This window comes from Mchenga conophoros, linkage group LG2, assembly GCF_057382185.1.
Source record: "Mchenga conophoros isolate Kocher_MC1m ecotype Shallow Benthic linkage group LG2, M_conophoros_male_GT1.1, whole genome shotgun sequence".
Lineage (NCBI taxonomy): Eukaryota > Metazoa > Chordata > Actinopteri > Cichliformes > Cichlidae > Mchenga > Mchenga conophoros.
Window position 1 is genome coordinate 13,977,163 of NC_140527.1, and position 25,283 is coordinate 14,002,445.

At 40.9% G+C, this 25,283-nt stretch overlaps 1 protein-coding gene across 1 annotated transcript in view; it reads left to right on the forward strand.

Annotated features, from left to right (window-relative positions):
- The first annotated feature begins 6,763 nt into the window (after positions 1 to 6,763).
- mtnr1al (melatonin receptor type 1A like) overlaps positions 6,764 to 25,283 on the forward strand; it is a 45,926-nt gene continuing 27,406 nt past the window's right edge. The window contains exon 1 of the mRNA XM_085286838.1: positions 6,764 to 7,229. Within this exon, the coding sequence (XP_085142964.1) occupies positions 6,968 to 7,229 (262 nt within the window). The 5' untranslated portion in view covers positions 6,764 to 6,967. The remainder of the gene's footprint in view (positions 7,230 to 25,283) is intronic.

The window sequence follows — 25,283 nt, forward strand, 5'->3', positions numbered from 1 at the left end:
TAGTAGAAACAAAGGAAACACAGACGGGACAGAGCAGGAACCGGTGTTTGAGACACAACTGTCTGAAAGTGGATGACTCAAACACAGAAAAGACAAAAACAAACCAGCACGACGCTAAAGACGAGCAATCGACCGCATGACGCTGGAATTTTTCTCTGACGTCTTTCCAAACAAACAAAGATGACTGAAGATGACTTCCGGTAATGGCGGCAAAGTGAGGAGACCCGTGCTTCGCGAGCTCAGTTGTCTTTTTTGTTAAATACTCTCTGTAAATCCAAAATAGAGCTTACATTTTGACATAGTTCATTTGGGAACATATGAGAACGCTAACATGCCTAAAAAACTGAACAAGGACAAACAAAAAACTACGTCTGAGGCACAAGACGAAAGCGGGGTGGAGGAAGGGCAGAAAGACGCTATGCATGAACACGAACAAGAAAATGCCAGAAATGCCTTCTACCTTGGACCTTTTAAACGCTATTCGATTGTTCAAGCAAGAGTTCCATACTGAAATGGGTGGTATTATGTCAGCAATAGGAGCTGTTCAAGCTGATATACAAAAATGTGGACGAGGCTGAAAAAAGAATCTCCAACGCGGAGGACGAAATCACCTTATTGAAAAATGATATGGAATGCCTTGAAAGACAAGCCAAATTTCTATCTAAAAAGGTGGAAGATTTGGAAGGAAGAGGTCGGCGTAATAACATCCGAATCCTCGGCATCCCTGAGAAAGAAGAAGGTACAGATCCACGTACTTTCATGGAGAAGTTTATATCGGACATTTTGAAAATCCCCCCTCATGTCCTGGAGAGAGCGCACAGGATAATCACAAGACAAAGCTCCATTGCAAACCGATCGAGAACTTTTATAATTAAGTGCTTAAGTTACAGAGATCGAGAAGGCATCATGAAAGCCGCTAGGACGACAAAAGAACTGACGTATAAGGACAATAAGATAGCCTTCCTGCCGGACCTGCCTGCAGAGACATATAGACAGCAGCGTCAGTACGATGGTGTGAGGAAGAAGCTGCGGGAGATTGGATTGTGGAAACATCGGATCATTTATCCAGCGAGGCTGCTTTTGACCAACGAGGAACGTACGCATGTATTCGATACACCAGCGGACGTGGACGCCTACATTAAGAGCCTCAATCAAGTACAAGATGTTTGATAAGGTATATGATGGTAGATTACTAACTCTGTTCTAACTGTATTTACGAACCATAATGGACAGAACAATTTATTATATTGCCAAAGGGTTGTTATACAATGCTGGGTTAGACATTGGTTGTTTTGTTCTCTTAATAAGAGTTACTAGTAATTTCACTTATTGTGTCAAATGTGTGAGAGTAAAAACTTGACAAGGTGGATTTATTTCTATTGTTATTATCTTTTTTTTTCTTTAGTTAAATTCTTTTAATCAATTGTAATTACTTTAACAACTGTTGCTAAATGCGGGTGAATAGTTCCTCGGTGTAGGGTGGACATGCTCCAAGAAGAGGGCGGAAGTAGTTTTGGGGTTAAGGGATGCCTCTATGTTCTTACACAGGCTGGGGTGTGGGAAGGGTTGCTCTCTCAAATCGGTAAATTCTCAACATGGTACAATACTTTTCTTTTGTGTATATATATGTGTGTATTTATTTAATAGTACAATTTTAACATAAATGAATATATATGGCAGAAGTCTTGATTGACTGTGTTTCTTGGAACTGCAGAGGTCTGCGTAAGTTAGTAAAAATAAAACAAGTCGTTGGTAGGATTAAGAAATTAAAAGCCAAAATTGTGTTCCTACAAGAAACTCATCTGCTAGGCAGTGAGACAAATAGAATGAAACGTAGATGGCCAGGTCAAATCTTTTCAGCGCCTTACTCCTCCAATTCCAGGGGCGTCATGATAATGAATCACAAATCTTTACCTTTTCACGTTGAGCATGTGCTTAAGGATTGTAATGGACGTTTTCTAATACTACAAGGTAATCTACTATCTACTAGACTAAATTTAATTAATATTTATGGCCCAAATGAAGATAATCCAAACTTTTATAGCAATTTATTTCTTAAAATTTCAGACTTGCAAGGTAAATGTATAATTGCTGGGGACTTAAATTGTGCTTTGAACCCACAGAAGGATAAATCTTCAGGCATGGGTAATACTCATAATAGAACACGAAAGGTGATCAGACAATTTATGAAGGAGTTAAATTTAATTGATATATGGCGAGATCAAAATCCAACTAATTTACTATATTCTTGCCGGTCAGGTACACACAAAGAATAGATTACTTTTTGGTATCAACTGAGCTGGCTCATTATATAAAAGATTGCCAGTATAAGGAAATAATAATATCTGACCATGCAGCCGTTATTTTGACTTTCATAGAGCCAAAACTGATTAAAACTCTAATTGAATGGAGGTTTCAATTGAAGTGGATGCAGGACAAACAGTTTCCTGAGTATTTAGGCAAGCAAATTAATGAATATTTTGAGCACAATTCAGATCAAACATCGGCAAGTGTGAGATGGGAAGCCTTTAAGGCATACTTAAGAGGGCAAATTATAAGCTATTCTAGTAAGAAAACAAGAGAAAGAAACCAAAGGATAAAATATCTGGAAGAAAAAATAAAAATGTTAGAAGAGATCAGCTTTCAATCAGGTCAAAAATAATGAGCACATTGTAAAAGAATTATTACTATTGAGAACGCAATATAATGAAATGACAAGTGAAAAAGCAGCTGCAAATTTATTGAGATTAAAGCAACAATTCTATGACCAAGGTGAAAAACCCAGCAAACTCCTGGCTTGGCGTATAAAAAAGCAGGAATCTGAAAAGGCAATTACAAAACTTGAAACTTCAAATGGAAATATCATAGTAGACCCATTAGAGATAAATAATGCATTTAAAATGTTTTATGAAACGTTATATAACTCTGAATTCAACAATGCAACTAGAATTCAATCTTTATTTCTAGATAAACTTGATATACCAAAAATTTCAGACAAAGACAAAGAAAATGTTGACAGGCAAATTAGTATATATGAAATTATAGAGTCTATAAACTCTCTAAATGCTGGTAAAACAGCTGGCCCAGACGGATTGCCAATTGACCTTTATAAATACTTCAAAGATAAATTAGCACAGCCCCTCTTAGACATGTATATAGAATGTTTTAATACTGGTAATCTTACTGACTCATTAAGGGAATCCCTGATAATATTGCTTCCTAAACCTGGAAAACTAAATAACAAGTGTGAAAATATGCGTCCTATAAGCTTAATTAACACAGACACTAAAATTATTTGTAAAATTCTTGCCAAAAGATTAAAAAGTATTCTTCCAGTTATTATAGGAGATGATCAAAATGGATTTGTTAAACATAGACAGGGTTTTCATAATGTAAGACGAGTCCTCAACATTCTTCATAATCAAAGTGAACAGGAAGATACAGCCATTCTTTCGCTTGACGCGGAGAAGGCCTTTGATAGAATTGAACGGTCATATCTCTTTGATGTCATTGTTAGATTTGGGTTTGGTAATTTATTTCTGCATTGGATTAAGCTACTACACTGTCAATCTGTGGCTCAGGTTAAGACAAATGAGATAATTTCTGAACCATTTGACATTAAAAGAGGGTGCCCGCAGGGTTCACCTTTATCTCCACTTTTATTCCTTTTAGCTATTGAACCGCTGGCAATAGCTGTTAGAACCAGCGGACAAATACAAGGTGTTAGGATTGGTAGAAAGGAGCATAGAATTGCTTTATTTGCTGATGATGTCATATTATTTTTAAAGCAACTAAAAATTTCTGTGCCCGCTATAAAGGATTTAATAGACCAGTTTGGGGCCTTCTCGGGGTATAAAGTAAATGTAACAAAATCATCATTAATGTTACTTAAACAAGGGTATAATCAAAACGTAAGTCAGAATATATCTGGCTTTACTGTTAATTCTGAACTCACTTATCTAGGCATTAAAATAGTTCCTTCATTAAAAGATGTGGTGGTACTTAACTATAATATAATTCTACAGAAAATTTCCAAAGATTTGGAGCGTTGGATAAGTTTACCACTATCTATTATTGGAAGGATAAGTGTTCTTAAAATGAATGTATTACCTAAACTGTTGTATATGTTTCAAAATGTCCCACTGGCTCCTCCTGCTGGATTGTTTACTAAATTATCATCATTAGTCAGAGAGTTTATCTGGAACAAGAAGCATCCCCGCATTCGCTTGTCTTTGTTGTATCTTCCCTTTGATACAGGGGGGTTGAAATGCCCCAATTTTTACTGGTACTATCTGGCTATTCAATTAAGGACAATAATGTTTTATTTTGGTGGGGATGGAAGCAAATTCTCTTAAAATGCCATTAAATTTGTACTTATACTCTGCAAAGCCAAAACAGTTAAAGAAAGAAACAAATAATCCTATAGTCCAAAATATGATTGAAGTTTGGTTTACAATTAAAGAAATGATGAATATTAAGAATAATCTCTCTCAGTTTAGTCCTATTTGGGGAAATGCCTTATTTGTACCAGGAAATCTGGACGCAGGGTTCCAGGGTTGGGCAGAAAAAGGTGTTAAGAAAGTGGGTGATCTGTTTTGTGATGGAGTAATGGTTTCATTTGAGGATTTAGTCTCAAAATTTCAAATCCCCCAAAAACACTTTTTTAAGTATTTACAAATTAGAAGCTTCATTTCTTCCATGCAAAATCAGTCTCTCAACATTCCCCAGTTAAGTAAGTTAGAGGAGTTAATGGTGAAAAAAGGTGGTAATAAAGGTTTAATTTCAACATTTTATAACTGGATTGTCTCTGCCTCTCCAGATACATCAGTTTCTAAGTTAGAAGCTTGGAGAAAGGACCTAAATATTAATATTTCTGAGGAGACATGGAAGTTAATTTGCTTAAAATCACAAAAACAATCAATTAATAATAACTTAAAGTTATTACAATACAATTGGATCATGCAAACATATGTAACACCAGTGAAATTGAATAAATATAATAACAGAATTCCAGATACATGTTTTAAATGTGGAGAAGCCCGTGGAACATTTTTCCACTGTATATGGGAATGCAGAATTGTCCGTGCATTTTGGCAGGAGGTGATGAACAAAATAAACCAAATTTTGAATAAAACGATTGCTTTAGATGTAGAAATGTTGCTATTACAAGTGTATTCTAAAAATCTTAAACTAAGAGCCCATCAAATTAAGTTTATGGATTAATGTACATTACAGGCAAAACGTATGATTGCATTAAATTGGAAAACATCAGATCCTCCTGCTATTGGTGCTTGGATAAATTCTTTGGCACAGTGTATGGCAATGGAAACGATAACGTACTTTCTCAAAAACAAGTTAACATATTTTGATGAAATTTGGAAGCCATTTAAAAACTTTATAAAAGAAGTGAACATCGGACAACTCCTGCAGGAGTGTGGATGAGGAGAAAATTGTTTAGTATGTGCTAGCTATTTCTATTGTCTACTTTTTTTTTCTCTCCTTTCTTTTTTGTTTCCTTGAATATGTATAAATGCCACATATTGTACAAATGTATACATATTCTATGTGGGGGTTTTTTTATTTTTATTTTGTTGTAGGTTTGGAAGAGAGCAGGGTGGGGGGTGGGGGAAAAGGGTTCCTATTACAGCAGCATATTATTGGGAAAACAAACCTTTGTATGTTGTTGCAAAAAGCAATAAAATTTATATTTAAAAATATGACTGAAGATGAGAAGCACATTTCCTGCTCATGTAAGAAGCCGGATGACAATGAATTTGGCCACAGAGCAGGTGCAGCACGGCAGCAGCTGATGTGTTTTTAATGAGTCCATCTTTTTTCTTCCACTTCATCTGAAAAAACATGATTTCATTTTTGGTCTCATCTCTGTGAAGCGAGGTGATTCCATCATTGTTCCCATGTCTAAGATGATTAGTTCAGTCAAATCTGTGGGTGATTAAGTAAAACACTGCATTAGTCCCGCAGATCGTGAAAACCTTCGCCCATCTGTGGGCCACTAATGTTACTCATGCCGTCTTTCTCCTCCTGTCTGTGGCCTGGATATTCACCTCTCTACACTCCCTGGAAGAACAAAAATCAGCTCAGAGTAAAATGGGTCACTTTGTGAATTTAAGATACGAAAAGTTGTGCTCAGACTCAGAGATGAGTGCTGTTGTAAATGACCTGTTGGAGCACCTCCTTACATGAGTCCTTTTCGTGGATCTGTGGTGGTGGTGATGGTGAGTGTGTGTGTGTGTGTGTGTGTGTGTGTGTGTGTGAGGGGGGGGTTAAGGGATTTATGTTTTCTTGTGCCAATGGGAGAAATTTGCCCTCGGGGCTTCCTGCCACAAACTTTGAGATTTTGGAAGCATCTGGGTTTAGCAAGGAGAGAGATCACGGGGTCAGGGTTCAAATATTCCACTTCAAGAGCATTAACCACACTTCTTCTACCTTCCTGATTTATTTCCTCTTTCTCACAATACAGTACAATAGAAAATAATAGAATGGGCATTTGTTATCATTTAGAACATTAACCATTAGAATGGTTCAAACAGCACAACAGAGGAGACGATGGAGATGCAGCAGGAGAGGAAGGAGAGGAGGCAGGGGAAAAGGGAGGAAAGAGGGGAAGAAGAGATGTGAAATAGTAAAAGAAGAAGAGAGAGGGGAGGGAGGAGGAAAGGGAGGAGGGAGGAGCAGAGGAGACAGTGCTAGAGTTGTCTTCCTCTCCTCAGACGGAGACGTAGAGCGGCTGCGGGCAGGCTGGGCGCTATAAGCGCGCGGAATTGCTGCGCGCGGACAGAGGCGTCTGTGCGCACGTGAGTGTGACAACAGCGGCGCGGAGCTGTGACTGTAACTGAACCGTGAGGCGGGAAAAGTCCTGCGCAGACGCATCGGCATGCTTCACCCGGACAACCGCACGCCCGAAGGCGGCGTCGCGCGCAGCTCTGACCCCCTCGCGTGACGCTGAATGGACCCGATGCGACTCGTCGACCCCCGGCACCTCCCGCAGCTGATGCCCCTGAAGGACCGGGAGCCCACCGCGGCGACGGGCACCCTGGGGCCCCGCAACTCCACGCCGGCCGCGGGAGGAGAGGCCCCGCAGCACCACGCCGTGCCCTGGGTGGCCACCCTGCTGGCCGGCGTCCTCATCGCGACCATCGTGGTGGATGTTATCGGGAACCTGCTGGTCATCGTCTCCGTGTTCAGGAACAGGAAGCTCAGGAAAGCAGGTACACTTGACCTCCCGGTAGATGCTCGTCAGCAGGATTTCTTTGAGTTTTTGGAACTTTGTGATTCCAGAACAGATGTGACCAGATGTTCGGTTACATCAGTGAATGTCTCTCTAAGAGTCCCCAGCATGAATCGTTTTATTTCTGTTCAATTTTATTGATTTCATTTATTGAACTCTTTTCTGCTTGAATAATACTACTTTTCTTTGCAAGTTGGTTGTTTTATATTTTTGTGCTGCAGGCATTTTCCAAGTTTTCCAAGATAAATAAACTCTAGCTTTGCATTTTGCATGTATTTCTTTTGATTTAAAATCATTTTTTTGTGTCCTTTGTTCTGTTTTATTAGATATTTCAGTCACCTGTGAAGCGCCTATAACCTGCATGAAAAGCTAATAAAGTTTAATTGGCTGATGGATCCAATGATGAGATGAAAGCACTTCTCTTTGCTCCTGTGTTTGTCTGTGAGCACATAGGAATTTAATCATTTGGGAGTTAAAAATGAGTGGATTGATCCATTGGTCCATTTTTCTGAGGGCGATGGCTCAGACATGCTTTCATGTTTGTGTATTTCAGTATGTTTGCGTGATATTTTGATGATATCCTAACTGAGAAATCTTATAAAAACCATAAAACAGTCATAATCGTGCAGTTACTTGGTTATTGTAATAGACCTGCAAGAATATTTAGAGAAATAAAAAGAGTATGTGGTACCCCAGAGTCCTCACAGAAGCCACTCTAACATCAGCCTGACAGGTTGATGAGTTCCTTTAATAGCTCTTTTGTTGTGAAAGTCTTGAAGAGTCTGAAGTTTGGCTCTCAGGCACTGATGAGCTGTTGGCTCGTGCAGAGGATCAAACTCTCCGAGACTCCCCGACACGTTTGAGGTGTGAGAAAAACGAAGCGCTGGCAGCCTGACAGCTGACTCACTGTGATCGATGAGTAAAACTCTGACAGCGACACACACTTCAGAAGCACCTGAGCACCTCCTGCTCATCAAACACATCATCATCACAGGTTCTGATAAAGCACTCACACTCCTTCACTGCACTTTTCAATACTCACATATTTCCCCATGAGTTATTTGGCAGTTTTCACATTCTGGTGATGCATGACGTCCAGCAAGACCTCAGGAGAATTAGTCCAGGCAGGAAAATCAATTCATCGGGGTTTCAGACTTGCTGCACCTGCTCGTAGTCTCTCCTCACAGCAATACGCAGCACAGGTCAGGGTGCTGGAGATCAACACATTTTACACAAACTGCGCCGCGCCGCTGTTTAACCTCCAGAAAAATAAATTATGAAGAAAGTAATGCATACTTTACTTAGTCATTGCAGAAAGTAATTAGATTACTTTTGCAGTAACAGTCTAACACTGAACTTTTTGCTTGTGGCCACATGTCCTGCTGCGTTTGTACGGCTCTGATGTCGTGTTGATGGACTGTTCTTTCAGGCCTGAGCTCAGTTAAATCTCCAGTGTCACATTTTTCTCCCTTGGTGCAAAAAACCAGAAGCAGTCATCACTCCAGTTAAAAAATGTGCATTGTTTTTGTCTGAAATGTGGCATGAAACAGCTCGCTTCATCATTTCCACCATCATTTCTTAATGTCTGGTACTAAAAGGCATTTATCACAGCAGCATTTCTATGGATGAGGCTCCACGTGGACGTCCTCAATCTTTAAAATGTAATCTAAACTAATCAAAACCTGTCTTTGAACCTTCGATCTGCATCGTCTCTCAAGTCGGCCGATTTCGTGATTTCGTTTAGCAGTTTTCATGGTGCTGTTCAAACTGTCAGCTGATCTGAGAGAGCATTACTACCTTTTTGTTAGTATTATCATGGACACCGTATCATTACTACTCGATCACACAGGAAGACTGGAACAGATGAAGAGTTTAGTTTGAGATGGTTGAAGTAACCTGCTGCATCTGAGGTTTTTTTCTCTTTGTTGAAGGATCAGAGTGCTTAAAGTGTGAGCACTGACACTGTAGTGGGTTTACATCCTGCTGAGAAACTCCAGATAACAGAAAGACTTTCTTTTTCCAGTCTTTTTAAAATTCACACGAAGGTTGGTATAATTGCACATTTGAGAAATTATACCTTATAGAAGCTGGTAGATCTATAATATCCACTTTACACTGTATAGCTAATTGATTACAAGATCATTTTGTACCCTCATCTTGTTTTTCTGTACTTCAAATAAGACCTCTGCACTGATCTTCTTCTTTTAGAGAGTTATGATAAAATAATGCGACAAAATGCAGAAAAAGAGAGCGTTGTCTACAGATGTGAGCACACCTGTTAATGAACATCATTAACCCTCCAAACAGAACAAGTGTATCTGCTATGCAGCAAATATGAAAACAAAGAGCTACAGTTCCTCTAGTGTCCAGCAGAGGCAGCAGCAGAGAGTCACTCCCATCTGGTGTTTAAGTCTGACGTCATTAGCTGTTTCTGGGTCCAAACTTTGCTTCAGGTCCCTAAATCAAACGAACACTGCAGCATCACTGAGAGTGAGATCACTGTATAAATTCTTGACTGTTTAAATGATCGGTGTGGCTGCTCTACCAGGTGTAACAGTAAAGTTTAACATCCAAGCATCCATGAAAACAGAATTTCTGAAATTTAACAGAGTTAGAATTTAGCAGGACGTTAGCTCACTAGTTTCCATCTAAAGATGATATACCATGTTCTGACTGAGGGATTTCTGTAAGATTAAAACGTACAGCTCTGTTATCACTTCAGACATAAATGAAGACAGAAAACTAAACAGCAGTGACGTTAGTAGGGTTACTGAAGCTGCACTAGCTGGTATATAATGATGTGCTATGCGGTGGCTAGCTACACAGCTATGTTAGCATAATATAAACAGACCGAAGCTGGAGGATGAACGCTAACTTTTTTCCACTCGATAAAAGTTAACGTGAGTGTTCCCAATGGTTAGGGACAAATGCATTCACATGGCAGGATGCTGTAAAGAGACCAAACTTCAGTCAGGAGAAACAACTGAGATAATTCATCCACAATACGAGGTTAGCCATTAATATACTTCTGCATGGGCTGGGATGTAGTTACATCGTAAGGGTTTAAAAACTGAGCTTTAAAATGAATAGTGGTAATAAAACCCGAGAAAGGTAAACAGTGATTACTGACTTCAAGATACAAATCATTAAAACATGTTAAAAACACAACAGCCTTAATAAACGTAGAGTAGTCTGGACTCGGAAGCAGGATTCATACGTCATCACTTAAAAAACGGATAGACTCCCATGTAAAAATAAACGTATTTACAGCCTGATACACAAACTGTTTTAGTTTCTATAGATAATTTCCCCTTTCATAACACCTGTATGAGGAAGGATGTTTTTAAAATTCCCCTTTTGCATTATTAGGGGTGTGGCCTCTTTTTTACTTACAGGTAAAAGGCAATACAGAAAGCAGTAGCTGCTCCATTCTTGGGCCAATTTAGGCTTTTTTAACAACCAGCATGATAAAAAAAAATGCTTTATTCTCTCTCTCAAAAGTCAATGTTAGTAATTTTCATTTAAAGACCCTCCCATTTCACATACACCAACATCCAAAAAGTGCCAACCCAAAAGTTGGCTTCATTAACCTCAAGAGTTATTCCTTCTGTCTATCCCTAAAGCTTGCACTCAAACTGAAACTGGGTGTTTCCTCCACCTGGAATTATCTCTGTGAGCTGCTTGTGCCAAATGTTCATTTTAAGTGACCTGTAGTCTGTAAATATTCTGTCTGATCTTTTGATGCATGCTCAATCATCAAGGTAAGGAAGTCCCAAAAGGTTGATTCTGTTCATCTGGACGTTTTTAGTGGGAGAAACGTTTAGTCACTCATCCAAGTGAGTTCTGCAGGTTTCCCCAACCTTATAAACAGTACATTTGCACATTAATAGATTCAAAATTCAAAACGTTTATTGTCATGTGTACAAAGAAAAGCATTTCTCTATGCAATGAAATTCTTTCTCTGCTGTCCACACACAGATGCCTGTTAATATGTACAAATAGAACTAGAACAAATAAAATATAAACAGTATGAATAAATACATACAACAAAAATTGAAACAGATAAATAGATTTATATGCAAAAGAGCTATGAGCTTAATATGCTGGTTTGATATGTAAGATGATGTGATGTGCAAAGGTTATTTTTACTGTTAAAATAGGTCAGTTGTTCAAGAGTCTGATAGCAGTGGCGAAGAAGGAGTTGTTCAGTCGGGATGTTCTGGACACTTCTGCCCTCAGGACAAAGGTTTAGAAGTGTGAACAGTCCGTGTTCGGGGTGTGTGGGGTCTTTGAGGATGGAGTTCAATTCAATTTTATTTATATAGCGCCAAATCACAACAAAAGTCGCCTCAAGGCGCTTCATAGATACAGAGAAAAACCCAACAATCATATGACCCCCTATGAGCAAGCACTTTGGCGACAGTGGGAAGGAAAAACTCCCTTTTAACAGGAAGAAACCTCTGGCAAAACCAGGCTCAGGGAGCGGTGGTTATCTGCTGCGACCGGTTGGGGTGAGAGTCAGCTCTCCTCTGGACTCTGCGATGGTATATGCTCTGCAGAGAGGGCAGCGGGGTGACCTTCTCCGCGGTTGTTATCACTCTCTGCAGGCGTTTGCAGTCCATAGCAGTAGTGCTGCCATACCATGCACTGATGCAGCTGGTCAGTGTGCTCTCCACAATGAAGCTGTAGAACCTGCTGAGGATCTTGGCCAACATACCAAATTTCCTCAGCTTCCTCAAGAAATACAGCCGCTGCTGAGCCTTCTTGACCAGCTGTGTGGTGTTCAGTGTCCAGGTGAGGTCCTCAGTGATGTAGACGCCCAGGCATGTAAAGCTGCTCACCCTCTCCACCTCAAAGCCCCGGATAAACAGCGGCTGGTGAGGTCTTGTGTCCACTATCATCTCTTTTCTTTTATCAGTGTTGAGGGTGAGGTTGTTGTCCTCACACCATGACACCACACCGGCCACCTCTCTCCTATAAGCCACTTCGTCCCCTCCAGTGATGCAACCAATCCCTGCTGTGTTGTCCGCGAACTTCAGTACGGTGTTATCCCTATTGGAGGCGACACAGTTGTGGGTGTACAGGATGTAGAACATGGGACTGAGGACCAACCCTGTGGAACGCCAGTGTTTGTAATAATGCTGGCTGAAGTCCTGTTGCCGATCTTGACGGACTGGGGCCTGCCAGTCAAAAAGTCCTGTAGCCAGTCACAAAAGGTGGGGTGTAGGCTGAGTGTTGCCAGCTTGTGAGTGAGTTTATGTGGGATGACTGTATTGATACTGGGGGCTTTGCATTGCTGAGACAGGCCAAAACCTTTGTCCGTAGTTGCTCTGCTTCCACGTCTGCAATGTTGTTTCGAATTAATGTTTCTGTGGCTGTGATCAGTCCACTAGCGGGATTTGTCTCTGCTTGGGTGAGTTGTCTGTCAGACATATTTTTCACCCACTTGTCCACACTTCTCTGTGTGGCATCCATCTTTCTTCTGGCCGCTGAGAACACTCTCTGTATTTTGCTTGTGTTTCTGATGTTCAGCAAGTCAAACTTTCTTTGTTGCCTGGTCTTAGACTATGTCCACACTATAGATAGATTTGAAAACAGCGTTTTCGTCTGAAAATGCTCCGCGTCCACACTAGCGTTTTCAGTCGTTTTCAGAGTTGTCCGTCCACATTGAAACGGCTGAAAATGCTTACGTTCCAGTACTGCGCATGCAAGAAGAACAAGAAGATTTGGCCTGCCTCATTTCTGTCTGCCATTTATTTACTTTACGGCTCGTTGAAACGTCGCAGCAAAAGGTTGGGGAAAAGCACCAAGTTTTTTAAATGGAAAAACAATGAGGTGGAGTTGTTGCTGCAAGTAACACAAAAGTACAAAGTTGCCAAAGCGCGTGAGAATTAAATGATTTGAAGAAAAGGAACATGTACAAACTGATATTAATCCTTAACAGGGCTGTCATAATTGAAAGCAAACAAAACAACTGCTGTATAATACCCTCCGCTATCTTTGTTTAACCCTCTCAGGCTCAAATTAAACTTTTTGTTGCTAATGCACAACCAAGTCCTGCAGTGGTACTTCTGAGTAAAAAAAACTCATAAAATATGTATGTGGGGTAATCAGGTTGTTAATTTTTAACTGTTGCAAATCGGCAACGCCTGCCTTGAGAGGGTTAATTGGTCACATGACCGCTTCACATGACTGAAATGCATCATCGTTTTAGAAAGTCTGCGTTTTCGAGTGTCCACACTGCGACGGGACAGCTTTGTTTTGAAATGTATGCGTTTTCAAGAGCATTTTCAAAACCATGCGTTTTTCCTTGGGGAAAGCGTCGTCTCAGTGTGGACAGGAGGCCAAAATGGAGAGAAAACAATGCGTTTTCAAACGAAAACGCATTAATGTGGATGTAGCCTTAGACTTTTCACGCTGTGCTAGACGAGCCTTCTCAGTGAATTCGAACACCTTTTGAAAAGTATTCTTATTTAGAAGCATTGTAAGACTTTGTGAAGCTGCCCCTAACTGACCTCACTGCCCATTCCCACATAGCAAGGAGGTCTGGCCCGGATCTGGTATCAAGCCAGCACTGCTGGCTGACTTCTGGCATGATAAGACGTATGTCATCCTGATATGGCCCAGGTAGGCCTGGCATAGATGACACTGTCTATGTGATGGCATGCCATATCTGGCTCGATTGTGGTTTGGGTCATGTGGCCGAGGTTCATAGAAAACAGGTCTTCCCTGGATCTGGCATCAAGCTGGCACTTCTGACTGACCGGTGTCATGGCAGGGTGTATGTCAACCAGATGTGGGCCAGGTCTGGCCATGATGGCACTATTTATGTTCCTATTTTCCTACTTTAGTTAGGAGACCCAAATGCCATGTTGCAATACTATACTGCTATAGTAGCCAGCGTTTCAAATGCAGGTTTGACAGGTTTGTGAATGTATACTTTATCCAAAACCTAGCGATGGTTTACAGTTTACCACTGGGTGGCTGTAGCTCAGGAGGTAGAGCAGGTCACGTGCTAATTGGAAGGTTAGCGGTTCGATCCCTGGTTCCTCCAGTCTGCATGTCAAGAGTGTGAATGTGTGGGAAGCACACAGTTAGGAGAAAGTGTCTGAATGTTGTATAGAGTACTTTGAGTAATCTAGGTACCTAGGAAAGTGTTATATAAGAGTCAATCCATTCACTGTCTGAACAGAGTTTTGTCATGTTACTTTTGCACTGTTTTGCATGTTCTGACAACTGGCAAACATTCCCACCTATGGACAATTTAGAGTTTGCAGTTAACCTACCCCCACTAACTGCATGTCTTTGCACTGTGGGAGGAAGCCCGAGAACCCGGAGAGAACCCACGCACGGGAAGAACATGCAAACTCCACACAGAAAGACCCCGGACTAATGGTGGAATCAAACTCAGTACCTTCTTGCTGTGAGGCAACAGTGCTAACCACCATGCCGCCCTTGTTTGAATTAGTGGGTAAATAAAGACTGGGATGATTATCCAAGATCATTCTTTGTCACCTTCCAGTTAGTCCATAACACTTGATCTCCAGAACATCACCTTGCTGTGGTGAAAAGTTATTAAACCAACACATTCTGTTGATCCCTGAGCCGGGGTTGTAATGATAAAAGTTGGAAATCTGGATGAATTATTCACCTCTGTCATTTATTCTTCTCGCTGCCTCCTCAGATATCTGATCACTCATCCTGTCCTCTCTTATCCCTCCTCTTCCTCCCCTTCCTCCCTTCTCTTCAGTAGCCTCATCTCCTTAATTTTCTTCACGGTTCTTCTCCTGCATGTCCATTTTTCTCCTCTCTCCTGCCTTTCTTGTCCTTTCCACTTGATTCATCCTCTCCAACTTTTCGTCTTTCTCCCTCTCTCCACAGTGTCCTTTTATCCTTCCTTTTCAATGATTCTCCTCTTCATTGCTCTTTTCTTTCCTCCTCCTGTCCCATCAGGTCTCTTATCTCTCAGATTTTCTCCTCTCGACTGCATCCTTCTCTCCTCTCCTGAGGGTAAATGATTCTCCTCTTTTCTCCATTTTTCTGCTCTCCCTCTCCATCTACTCTGATCACTGGTGTTACACTTCATCACCACATCTACACAAGCCCGACAGACTACCTTCATTCCTAACCTGCAAACTCTTCTTTCAGCTGCTCGTGCTGAAAAAGAAGCAGAGATTTTATATGTAAAGTAATTTCCGAGTTGGGCTGCTCTGCTCAGGTCTCAGAGGGACTGTTCAAACATGGGTGGAAGCGCAGTGTATCAGCGTCAAGGGTTACTGGCTGACTGCCCAAACTCTACCTGTTCAGCTCATTTTCTGGCTCTGAAACTGTGCGCTGTGTCCAGCAATCAATTTGATTGAGTCAGACTGTCCTGTTTGATCTCAGGTTCAGAACATCAGCAGAGCTCAAACTTTTCTGAGAACAGTCCCATTGGGCCGGAGCAAACCACACAAAGCTGCTTCATTCATGAATCTCATACATCTGCCCTTCATTAGCACTGCAGACGCAAATGCTCATCTCAAATATTCACGAGTAACAGCTCCAGTACAAAATGCTCTTACTGCAGGAAAAACATGTGGACATATCTGCAAGTTCACTCACAGGTTTCAGAAGAAACTCTCTGACGTGCTTTTTTTATAGGCTAGCCTGGAGGTTAGCCTCACCCTGGATTCATTAGCAAAAACAACTCAATTGGATTTTGCATTATTGCTAAAAAATGCTCTGTGGATAAAAATCTTCAGGATATGTTTGTTCAGGGAGATTAGGCTAACTTTAGCCTGTGGTCACATGACTTCCATGATGCTAAGTTTCATCTCAATAAGCCTCCTACTCTCTGGGATCTGCAAAACCTTTATGAGTCCGGTATTTAATAGACATGCGCACAAATACCATGACCATGCACAGTGTGGGGGTTCAAATCGCCCAGCTTCACCCAGGGTGGAGTGTGCATGAATGAATTGAATTGCGCCCTGTGGAGTTTTACTTTTCTTCACTGAAACACAGTTCAAGGATCTTTACTGCACAGCAAATAAAATATTATTTTTTATGCTCAAGCTAGCAGCGCTTAAGTAGAGTAAATTTGGAATGGAGTCAGGGCTATGCCAGGTTTTCTGCTTCCTTCAGACCTCTAATGTGACCATGAGCTGTGGTCATACAGCTGTGAGGATACAAGGGCCAGAAAAGAATCCTCTAAAAGGTGTCCTGGCTCATCCTCAAAGGCCAGGTGAAGAGCTCTGTCAGAGCCGGTTGACTTGCTGGACACCTCCTTCCCAGATAGCAAAATTGGTATGGCCCGGATCTGGCCCACACAATGTGCTTACAAATGGCTCACAAAGAATGACATCCCTTTGGTGGCCCAGATCTGGTTTGCAAGAGGTGGCCCACAGATGGGCCAGCACAAAGACAGTTGCAGACATACTGGTGGTCCTGTGCTGGCCCATCTGCGGATCACCTCTGGCAAACCTGGTCTGGGCCACCAAAGGGTCGTCATTCTTTGCGGTATGTGGGCCATGTGTAAGTTGCGTGCAGCGACGGGCCAGTTGCAGACAAACTGCTGGCCCTGTGCTGGCCCAGAACAGTTTCAGCTCTGGCCCCACATGTCAGCCTAATGTGTACTTTAATCAAGCCATGTAATAACAACATGTGCCCAAACGTAATAGTGCAAAAGTAACATGACAAAACTCCGGTCAGACAGTCAATGGACTGATTCTTTTATAGCGCTTTTTCACTCTGTCAGATTACTCAAAGAGCTCTATACAACATGCCGCAGTCACACACTTTCTCTAAACTACATGCTTCCTAACTGCATTCATTCACATTCACACTCTTGACATACAAACTGGAGGAGGCAGGGATCAAACCACTAACCTTCTGATCAGTAGGTAAACTGCTCTACCTCCTGAGCTACAGCCACTCTGCGGCAAACCCGTCAAACCTGCATTTGAAACGTTAGCTACTATAGCAGTATAGTATTACAACATGGCATTTGGGTCTCCTAACTAAAATAGGAAAATAGGAACATAAATATTGCCATCATTGCCAGACCTGGCCCACATCTGGTTGACATACACCCTGCCATGACACTGGTCAGTCAGAAGTGCCAGCTTGATGCCGGATCCAAGGAAGACCTGTTTTCTATGTGGGTTAGTGAGGTGTTTCATGTCCTGCTGGGAGGAACTGGATGTGTCTCCAGTTATTGTGCTTCCAGTCATTGCCTGCATCTTGATTTCTGATCACCCGAGTGGAGGTGGGCTTTTTCTTGTTGCTAGTTTTTGGCTTCTGATCTGGATTTCAAATGCATGTGTCATATCACCTTGGATGTGCATGAGACACAGGAGCCAGACTTGCTGGTGTAATAAAAATTTGTTAAATTTGTAAGAAACAATGATAGGTTCATCTAGCATAAACCTATTGCTGGAATGCCAAGACAATTCTACTACAATGTCAAAAGCAAGACGCAAGTCACTAGAGCTCTTTGTGTTGCTCGTGCACGAGGGAGAGAACCGTGACGAGTGCTGTTCCTGATGCTTGAACCTCAGTCACTCTCAGTTAGCTCCCCCGTAGCACTGCTCTTTATTGTGATTACATGAATATGCATAGTCTCGTTAACATTTGACGTCTTACATAGGCATGTGAACAAAGTACCGTTTGTGTGTATGTGTAGATATGCGTGTGTGTGTGTGTATGTATATGGGCGTGTGTGTCAAGATATGACCCTGTGACTCCCCAAAGCTGGTGCTAGGAGCCCAGCGGTCCACCTAAACAAAGGGCTCTTATACTTAAGCAGATACAGAGTAGGTGTCTTCCCATAGTATAAATCAGAAAGAGAAGGTACGACCTCTCTCATGACCCTAGGATGTGTGTGCATGCTAGAACACTCTGGAAGGCACACAGAGTCTTTGCAGACTGCTAAGGATCAGACCTCCATAATTATGCAATCGATTTTATACCTCTAACCATATATGAGTCTATATTTCTAAGCATAAATGATAATCCAACAATATAAACCTAACAAACAACATTTCATTTGCGTCCTCTTAATATTTTGACAATTTTAGCATTTTATGAGTCACTTAAATGATTTCATAAATGAGTAATCTATATGCCATCTTTTCATGAACTATCTGCACAGGACCACAGTTACTTTAAAAAAATCTGCTCTGAAACAACAGCACAACACTTCATCCTGAAGTCTGTAATACTCAGATATTTAAACATATGTTAATGGTCAGCGTGTGCTCACAGATGGAGTTTGGCCAGTTTTAAGAGTTTTCAGAGTTGGGATGGTGGGAGGATCCTCTGAATCATGACAAGCAAAGCTGAGCAGATGGCTTTTTATATAAATGTATATATATATATATATATATATATATATATATATATATATATATATATATATATATATGCTGATGATATACATGCACACTAGAGGCTAAAGTATTTCAAGTATTTAACTATGTTGTCTTTTTTGTGTTTGTCACAGTGAGGAAGAGGTAGTGCAGATCAGCGGAAAGCATTTTAATAAAGTTCAGATTAATAATGTGATTTATGCTCTGCTGAGTTTATCAGACACACAAGTCTTCAGTTCTACAGAAAATGATCATTAAACACAACATGAGGAATTATCGTATTTTTTGGACCATAAGGCTGCCATGGTATAATTCTCAAACACGTACCCTAAAGCAGATGACTCGTAAGCTGGAGAGGAAATGGCGTGTCACAAATTTAGAGAATCATCATTTAGGCTGGAGAAATAGTTTGTTGCTTTATAAGAAAGTCCTCCGCAAAGCCAGAATATCTTACTATTCGTCACTGATTGAAGAAAATAAGAACAACCCCAAGTTTCTCTTCAGCACTGTAGCCAGGCTGACAAAAAGTCAGAGCTCTTTTGAGCCAACCATCCCTTTAACGTTAACTAGTAATGACTTCATGAACTTCTTCACAAATAAAATTTTTATCAATAGAGAAAAAATTACCAGTAATCATCCCACAGATGTAATATTATCTACAGCTACTCTTAGTACAATTGATGTTAAGTTAGACTCTTTTTCTCCAATTGATCTTTCTGAGTTAACTTCAATAATTACTTCCTCCAAACCATCAACGTGTCTTTTAGACCCCATTCCTACAAAACTGCTCAAAGAAGTCCTGCCATTAATTAATTCTTCGATCTTAAATATGATCAACCTGTCTCTAATAATTGGCTATCTACCACAGGCCTTCAAGTTGGCTGTAGTTAAACCTTTACTCAAAAAGCCATCTCTAGACCCAGCAGTCTTAGCTAATTATATCTCCAACTTTCCTTTCATATCAAAAATCCTTGAAAGAGTAGTTGTCAAACAGCTAACTGATCATCTGCAGAGGAATGGCTTATTTGAAGAGTTTCAGTCAGGTTTCAGAGCTCATCACAGCACAGAAACAGCTTTAGTGAAGGTTACAAATGATCTTCTTATTGCCTCTGACAGTGGACTCGTCTCTGTGCTTGTCCTGTTAGACCTTAGTGCAGCATTCGATACTGTTGACCATAATATCCTATTAGAGCGATTAGAACATGCTGTAGGTATTACAGGTACTGTGCTGCAGTGGTTTGTATCATATCTATCTATTAGACTCCAGTTTGTACATGTAAATGGAGAGTCCTCTTCACACACTAAGGTTAATTATGGAGTTCCACAGGGTTCAGTGCTAGGACCAATTCTGTTTACACTATACATGCTTCCCTTAGGCAGCATCATTAGAAGACATAGCATACATTTTCACTGCTATGCAGATGACATCCAGCTCTATCTATCTATGAAGTTAGATAACACACCAATTAGTTAAACTGCAGGAATGTCTTAAAGACATAAAGACCTGGATAACCGCTAACCTTCTGCTTCTTAATTCAAATAAAGCTGAGGTTATTGTACTTGGCCCTGAAAATCTTAGAAATATGGTATCTAATAGAGGTTGGAATCACCATACATCCCACGATACGATATTATCACAATACTTAACGCACGATACGATATTATTGCAATTTTTAAAAATATTTTGTGATATTCAGATTCTGTACATAAAGGTAAACTTTATCAATATTCATTTTATCTAATATCAAAGTCTCACACTCAGTCTTTCTCTCATTTCAGTCAGTTTTATTGTTGACAAACTGAACGGTTTGTATTACAGTCTAGACCAAATTAACTGAATGCAACCATCTGGTACAATTATAGCTATTCTGAACTATGAAATTTATGAAAACTATGCAGCCCCTTCAGCAACTGAAGAATTAGAAAGTAAATTAAAACAAAATATAATTTTACATTAAATAAAAAAGTTTTAAACATAATTAAAATAAAACATGTCTTAAATTAAAATAAGTAAACTGTCATGTTTATTGCTGACAAAAAAAAAGTTAAACACATTTGGACAGTGAAGGAATGTCAGGATTCTTGCTCAGAAAAAGGATCAACATGCTGTGAAGTCAGAGCATGTTCCAGTCCACAAAAACTTTTTTTGTAACAAAATATCGATTTCTGCTGTCCCTGTATCGATACATTATTAGCAAACAAAATATCACGATACTACACAGTATCAATTTTTTCCCCCACCCCTAGTATCTAACCAGAATCATACTCTGGATGGCATTACCTTGGCCTCCAGTAACGCTGTGAGGAACCTTGGAGTCATTTTTGACCAGGATATGTCCTTCAACGCACATATTAAACAAATATGTAAGACTGCATTCTTCCATTTGCGCAACATCTCTTAAGTTAGAAAGATCCTGTCTCAGAGTGACGCTGAAAAACTAGTTTATGCATTTATTACTTCCAGGCTGGACTACTGCAATTCATTATTATCAGGATGTCCAAAAAACTCACTGAAAAGCCTTCAGCTAATCCAAAATGCTGCAGCAAGAGTCCTGACAGGGACTAGAAAGAGAGAGCAGATTTCTCCTGTTTTGGCTTCCCTTCATTGGCTTCCTGTTAAATCCAGAATTGAATTCAAAATCCTGCTCCTCACATACAAGGTCTTAAATAATCAGGCCCCATCTTATCTTAATGACCTTATAGTACCATATCACCCTATTAGAGCACTTCGCTCTCGCTCTGCAAAACTACTTGTTGTTCCTAGAGTATTTAAAAGTAGAATGGGAGGGAGAGCCTTCAGTTTTCAGGCCCCTCTTCTGTGGAACCAGCTTCCAGTTTGGATTCGGGAGACAGACATTATCTCTACTTTTAAGATTAGGCTTAAAACTTTCCTTTTTGCTAAAGCATATAGTTAGGGCTGGACCAGGTGACCCTGAATCCTCCCTTAGTTATGCAGCAATAGACATAGGCTGCCGGGGGATTCCCATGATGCATTGAGTTTTTCCTTTCCAGTCACCTTTCTCACTCACTATGTATTAATAGACATCTCTGCATTGAATCATATCTGTTATTAACCTCTGTCTCTCTTCCACAGCATGTCTTTTATCCTGTCTTCCTTCCCTCGCCCCAACCGGTTGCAGCAGATGGCCGCCCCTCCCTGAGCCTGGTTCTGCCAGAGGTTTCTTCCTGTTAAAAGGGAGTTTTTCCTTCCCACTGTCGCCAAAGTGCTTGCTCATAGGGGGTCATATGATTGTTGGGTTTTCTCTGTATCTATGAAGTGCCTTGAGGTGACTTTTGTTGTGATTTGGCGCTATATAAGTAAAATTGAATTGAATTGAATTGAATAAGGCGCACTGGATTATAAGGCGCATTAAGCGAAACAAAATGGTCAATATTAATGACTAACCTCGTATTGTGGATGGATTATCTTGCATTAACTTTTATCGAGTGAAAAAAGTTAGCATTCATCCTCCAGCTTCACTTTGTTTATGTTATGCTAACATAACTGCGTCGCTAGCGATCACGTAGCACATCATTATATACCAGCTAGTCCAACTTCAGTAACCCTATAAAAGTCAATGCTGTTTAATTTTCTGTCTTCATTTATGTTGGAAGTGATAGCAGAGCTGTACGTTTTAATTTGTTCAGAAATCTCTCAGTCAGAACATGGTATATCATGTTTAGGTGGAAACTAGCAAGCTAACTTCCTGCTAACTTCTAACTCCGTTAAATTTAATAAATTCTGTTTTCATGGATGGTTGGATATTGAACTTAATTGTTACACCTGGTAAAGCAGCACTACTGATCATTTACACAGACAAACTCTCAGTGATGTTGCAGCATTCGTTTGATTTTGGGACCTGAAGCAGACGGAGTTTTGAACCAAGATTACTCCGCGAAGCTCCCGACTACGGTAGCCGTAATGGTACGACAATCCATCAAGCGGTGCGGCTTCATAGCTTAGCATAGTCGTACTAAAACATTTTTTGAGATATTTTTGAGCGCCATGTACCACATAAAATCGGTTCGAGGTCAGTAAGCACAACCAGAATTCATACATAAGGCGCACAGGATTATAAAGCGCACTGTCTATAGTGTGGAAAATACAGTACTGTGTGTTAAAGGAGGTTAGATGTGATCAATTGATTATGGAGCATTCACAGGCCAGCTGTCAGCATGTAAAGGAGTGACTGTGTGCTGCTGTCAGCAGGACTGCTGTCCAATAATCAGTCTTAAACTGGCAGACACAAGCACATGTTTTCACAGGAAATCTTTATGAAATTAAGCATAATTAGCTTGTATTGACTGTTCCCGATAATGAGACAGTCTCATGGGGGTATTTAAAGTGATGGACTTTAAAGCTTCAGTTTCTTAATCTCGTCACAAACATAATGGGAGGAGGCATAGTTAATTCCCATATTTTCCTCTCCTTGCATGAGTTCTGATTCTGGTTACCTGCAGACTGTAACTGCACCCCACCGGTGAGCCTTCACAAAGTCCAGGGTCATACTGAGATCACAGCCTAACCAGTGGACAGGTGTCAGATCACTCACCGTCTCACCGGCTTTCATACAGTACAGAAAACAGAAATAGAACTTTTGATCTGTGCCAGAACCCCTGGGCATATGATAAATAGGCATTTTCCTGTTTTTTTTCCTTTCACAGTAAAAGTTTTTGACATCTATAATGTGCAATTTTTGTATTTAAAAAAGTCTTCAATGACCATATGACCATTTCTTATATAACTGCTCTTGTTTTGATTTTTAGACACAGAAAGTCGATCTGTTTCTTTGTGCACATTCATCCGTCCATCAACCGTCCGACCATTCATCCAACCGTCCATCCATCCATCCATCCATCCATCTTTCCATCCATTCATCCAACCGTCCATCCAACGATCCAACCCTCCATCCATCCAACATCTGTCCAACTCTCCATCCAACCGTCCATCAATCCAACTGTCCATCCATTCATCCAACCATCCGTCCATCCATCCATCCATCCATCCATCCAACCGTCCATCAATCCAACTGTCCATCCATTCATCCAACCACCCGTCCATCCATCCATCCATCCAACTGTCCATCCATCCAATCATTCATCCAACCGTCCATCCATCCAACCGTCCGTCCATTCATCCAACCATCCATCCAACTGTCCATTCATCCAACTGTCCATCCTAGCTGTAAGATTAATGTACTTCACATTTCATGTGAGAAACTGTCTGCTGCGTGTTGTTGGGTGTTCTATAGAAAGGGTTAAAATGTGGTTCCGGGCTCGGAGGGTCAGTGACCGTCAGCATCAGGGTTCACCTGAAGTCTCACATCTGAACAGTTATAGTGTTCAGATGTGAGATGTTCCATAGTGATTTACACATTACAGTTTTTCTCCATTGGTTTGGCTCATTTCTTGAAACAGAAATTACATTCTCAAAACTCTAAGATCATTTGGCAAAACACTCTTACAGTTTAGCACAACACTATAGCTCAACTGCAAAAGCTCATCTCTTCCAAAACTGGTCACTCAGGCTTCAATCTAAATCCCTTTCTCATTTAAACAGTCAGTGTCTCCAAAATGGCAAAGATCCTTCTCAATAGCTTTGGCTCATTTCTCGACACAGATCGGACATTCTCATCATTCTTGGTGCTTTTGTCAAAATAAACCTGGATGGTTGATCACAACAACATGGTCCACCTGCAAAAGCTCATATCTCTCCTAAAACAGTTCACTCATGTGTCAAAACTACATTTCTTTCTAATCTGAATAGTCAGTGCCCCCAAAATGCATCGTCCCTATGGCATTGTGTGAGTACTGCCATACAAAATGTTTAGATGTTTTGTCACTATGGCAGAGGACCAAAAATATACAACAGAAAAGAGTAGCCTCCAAGGTTTGACATCACAGATTGCACTCACACTACCAAGGAAATGATAACCATTTTTTATTCACACACAAAGAAAGTTTCATACATATGTAAAAAGAAAATGTACATTACAGTAGTAAATTGTATGAACACAAAATCAAAAAACAAGGACTTATTCAGTGGTCGCTGTACTCATTCTCCCGCTCTTGTCCACTGTCTTCACCCTCCTGATTATTTACACGCTGTTGTCCGTCTGGCCACAGATTCTCGTCCACATCACAGCAGATACTTTCTCTTGCGATGCAATGAGGGAAGAAACGGCGTGCATGCTGCAACCATCCCCTGCATTGATGGTTGCGGCATGCACGCCCCTGGGACGGCTGATCCTGAGCATGATGCTCTCCACCTCCAAGCAGAAAAAAAACCCTCCTCTATCAGATTGAGGAAAGGAGAGTAAGGTGGTAGGAACCCCATGACCATCCTTGGATGCGTTGCAAACCAGCCCCTAATGAGTGGGCTATGGTGGAAATTGACATTGTCCCACACAATTACATAAATGGGTAGGTGAGGTCCTATGAGACCTCTCTCATTTTCAGGGATAAAATCGGTATAAAGGCGATCCAAGAAGATGAGGAGCTTGTATGTGTTGTATGGGCCAAGACTGGGGATGTGAGTGGCCACATCATTTTCAGAAATGGCAGCACACATAGTTATATTGCCCCCTCGCTGACCTGGGACATCCACTGTGGCCCAGTGGCCAATAATATTACGGTCTTCGGCCCTTGGCCAGGTTGAAGCCAGCTTCATCCACGAACACCAGGAT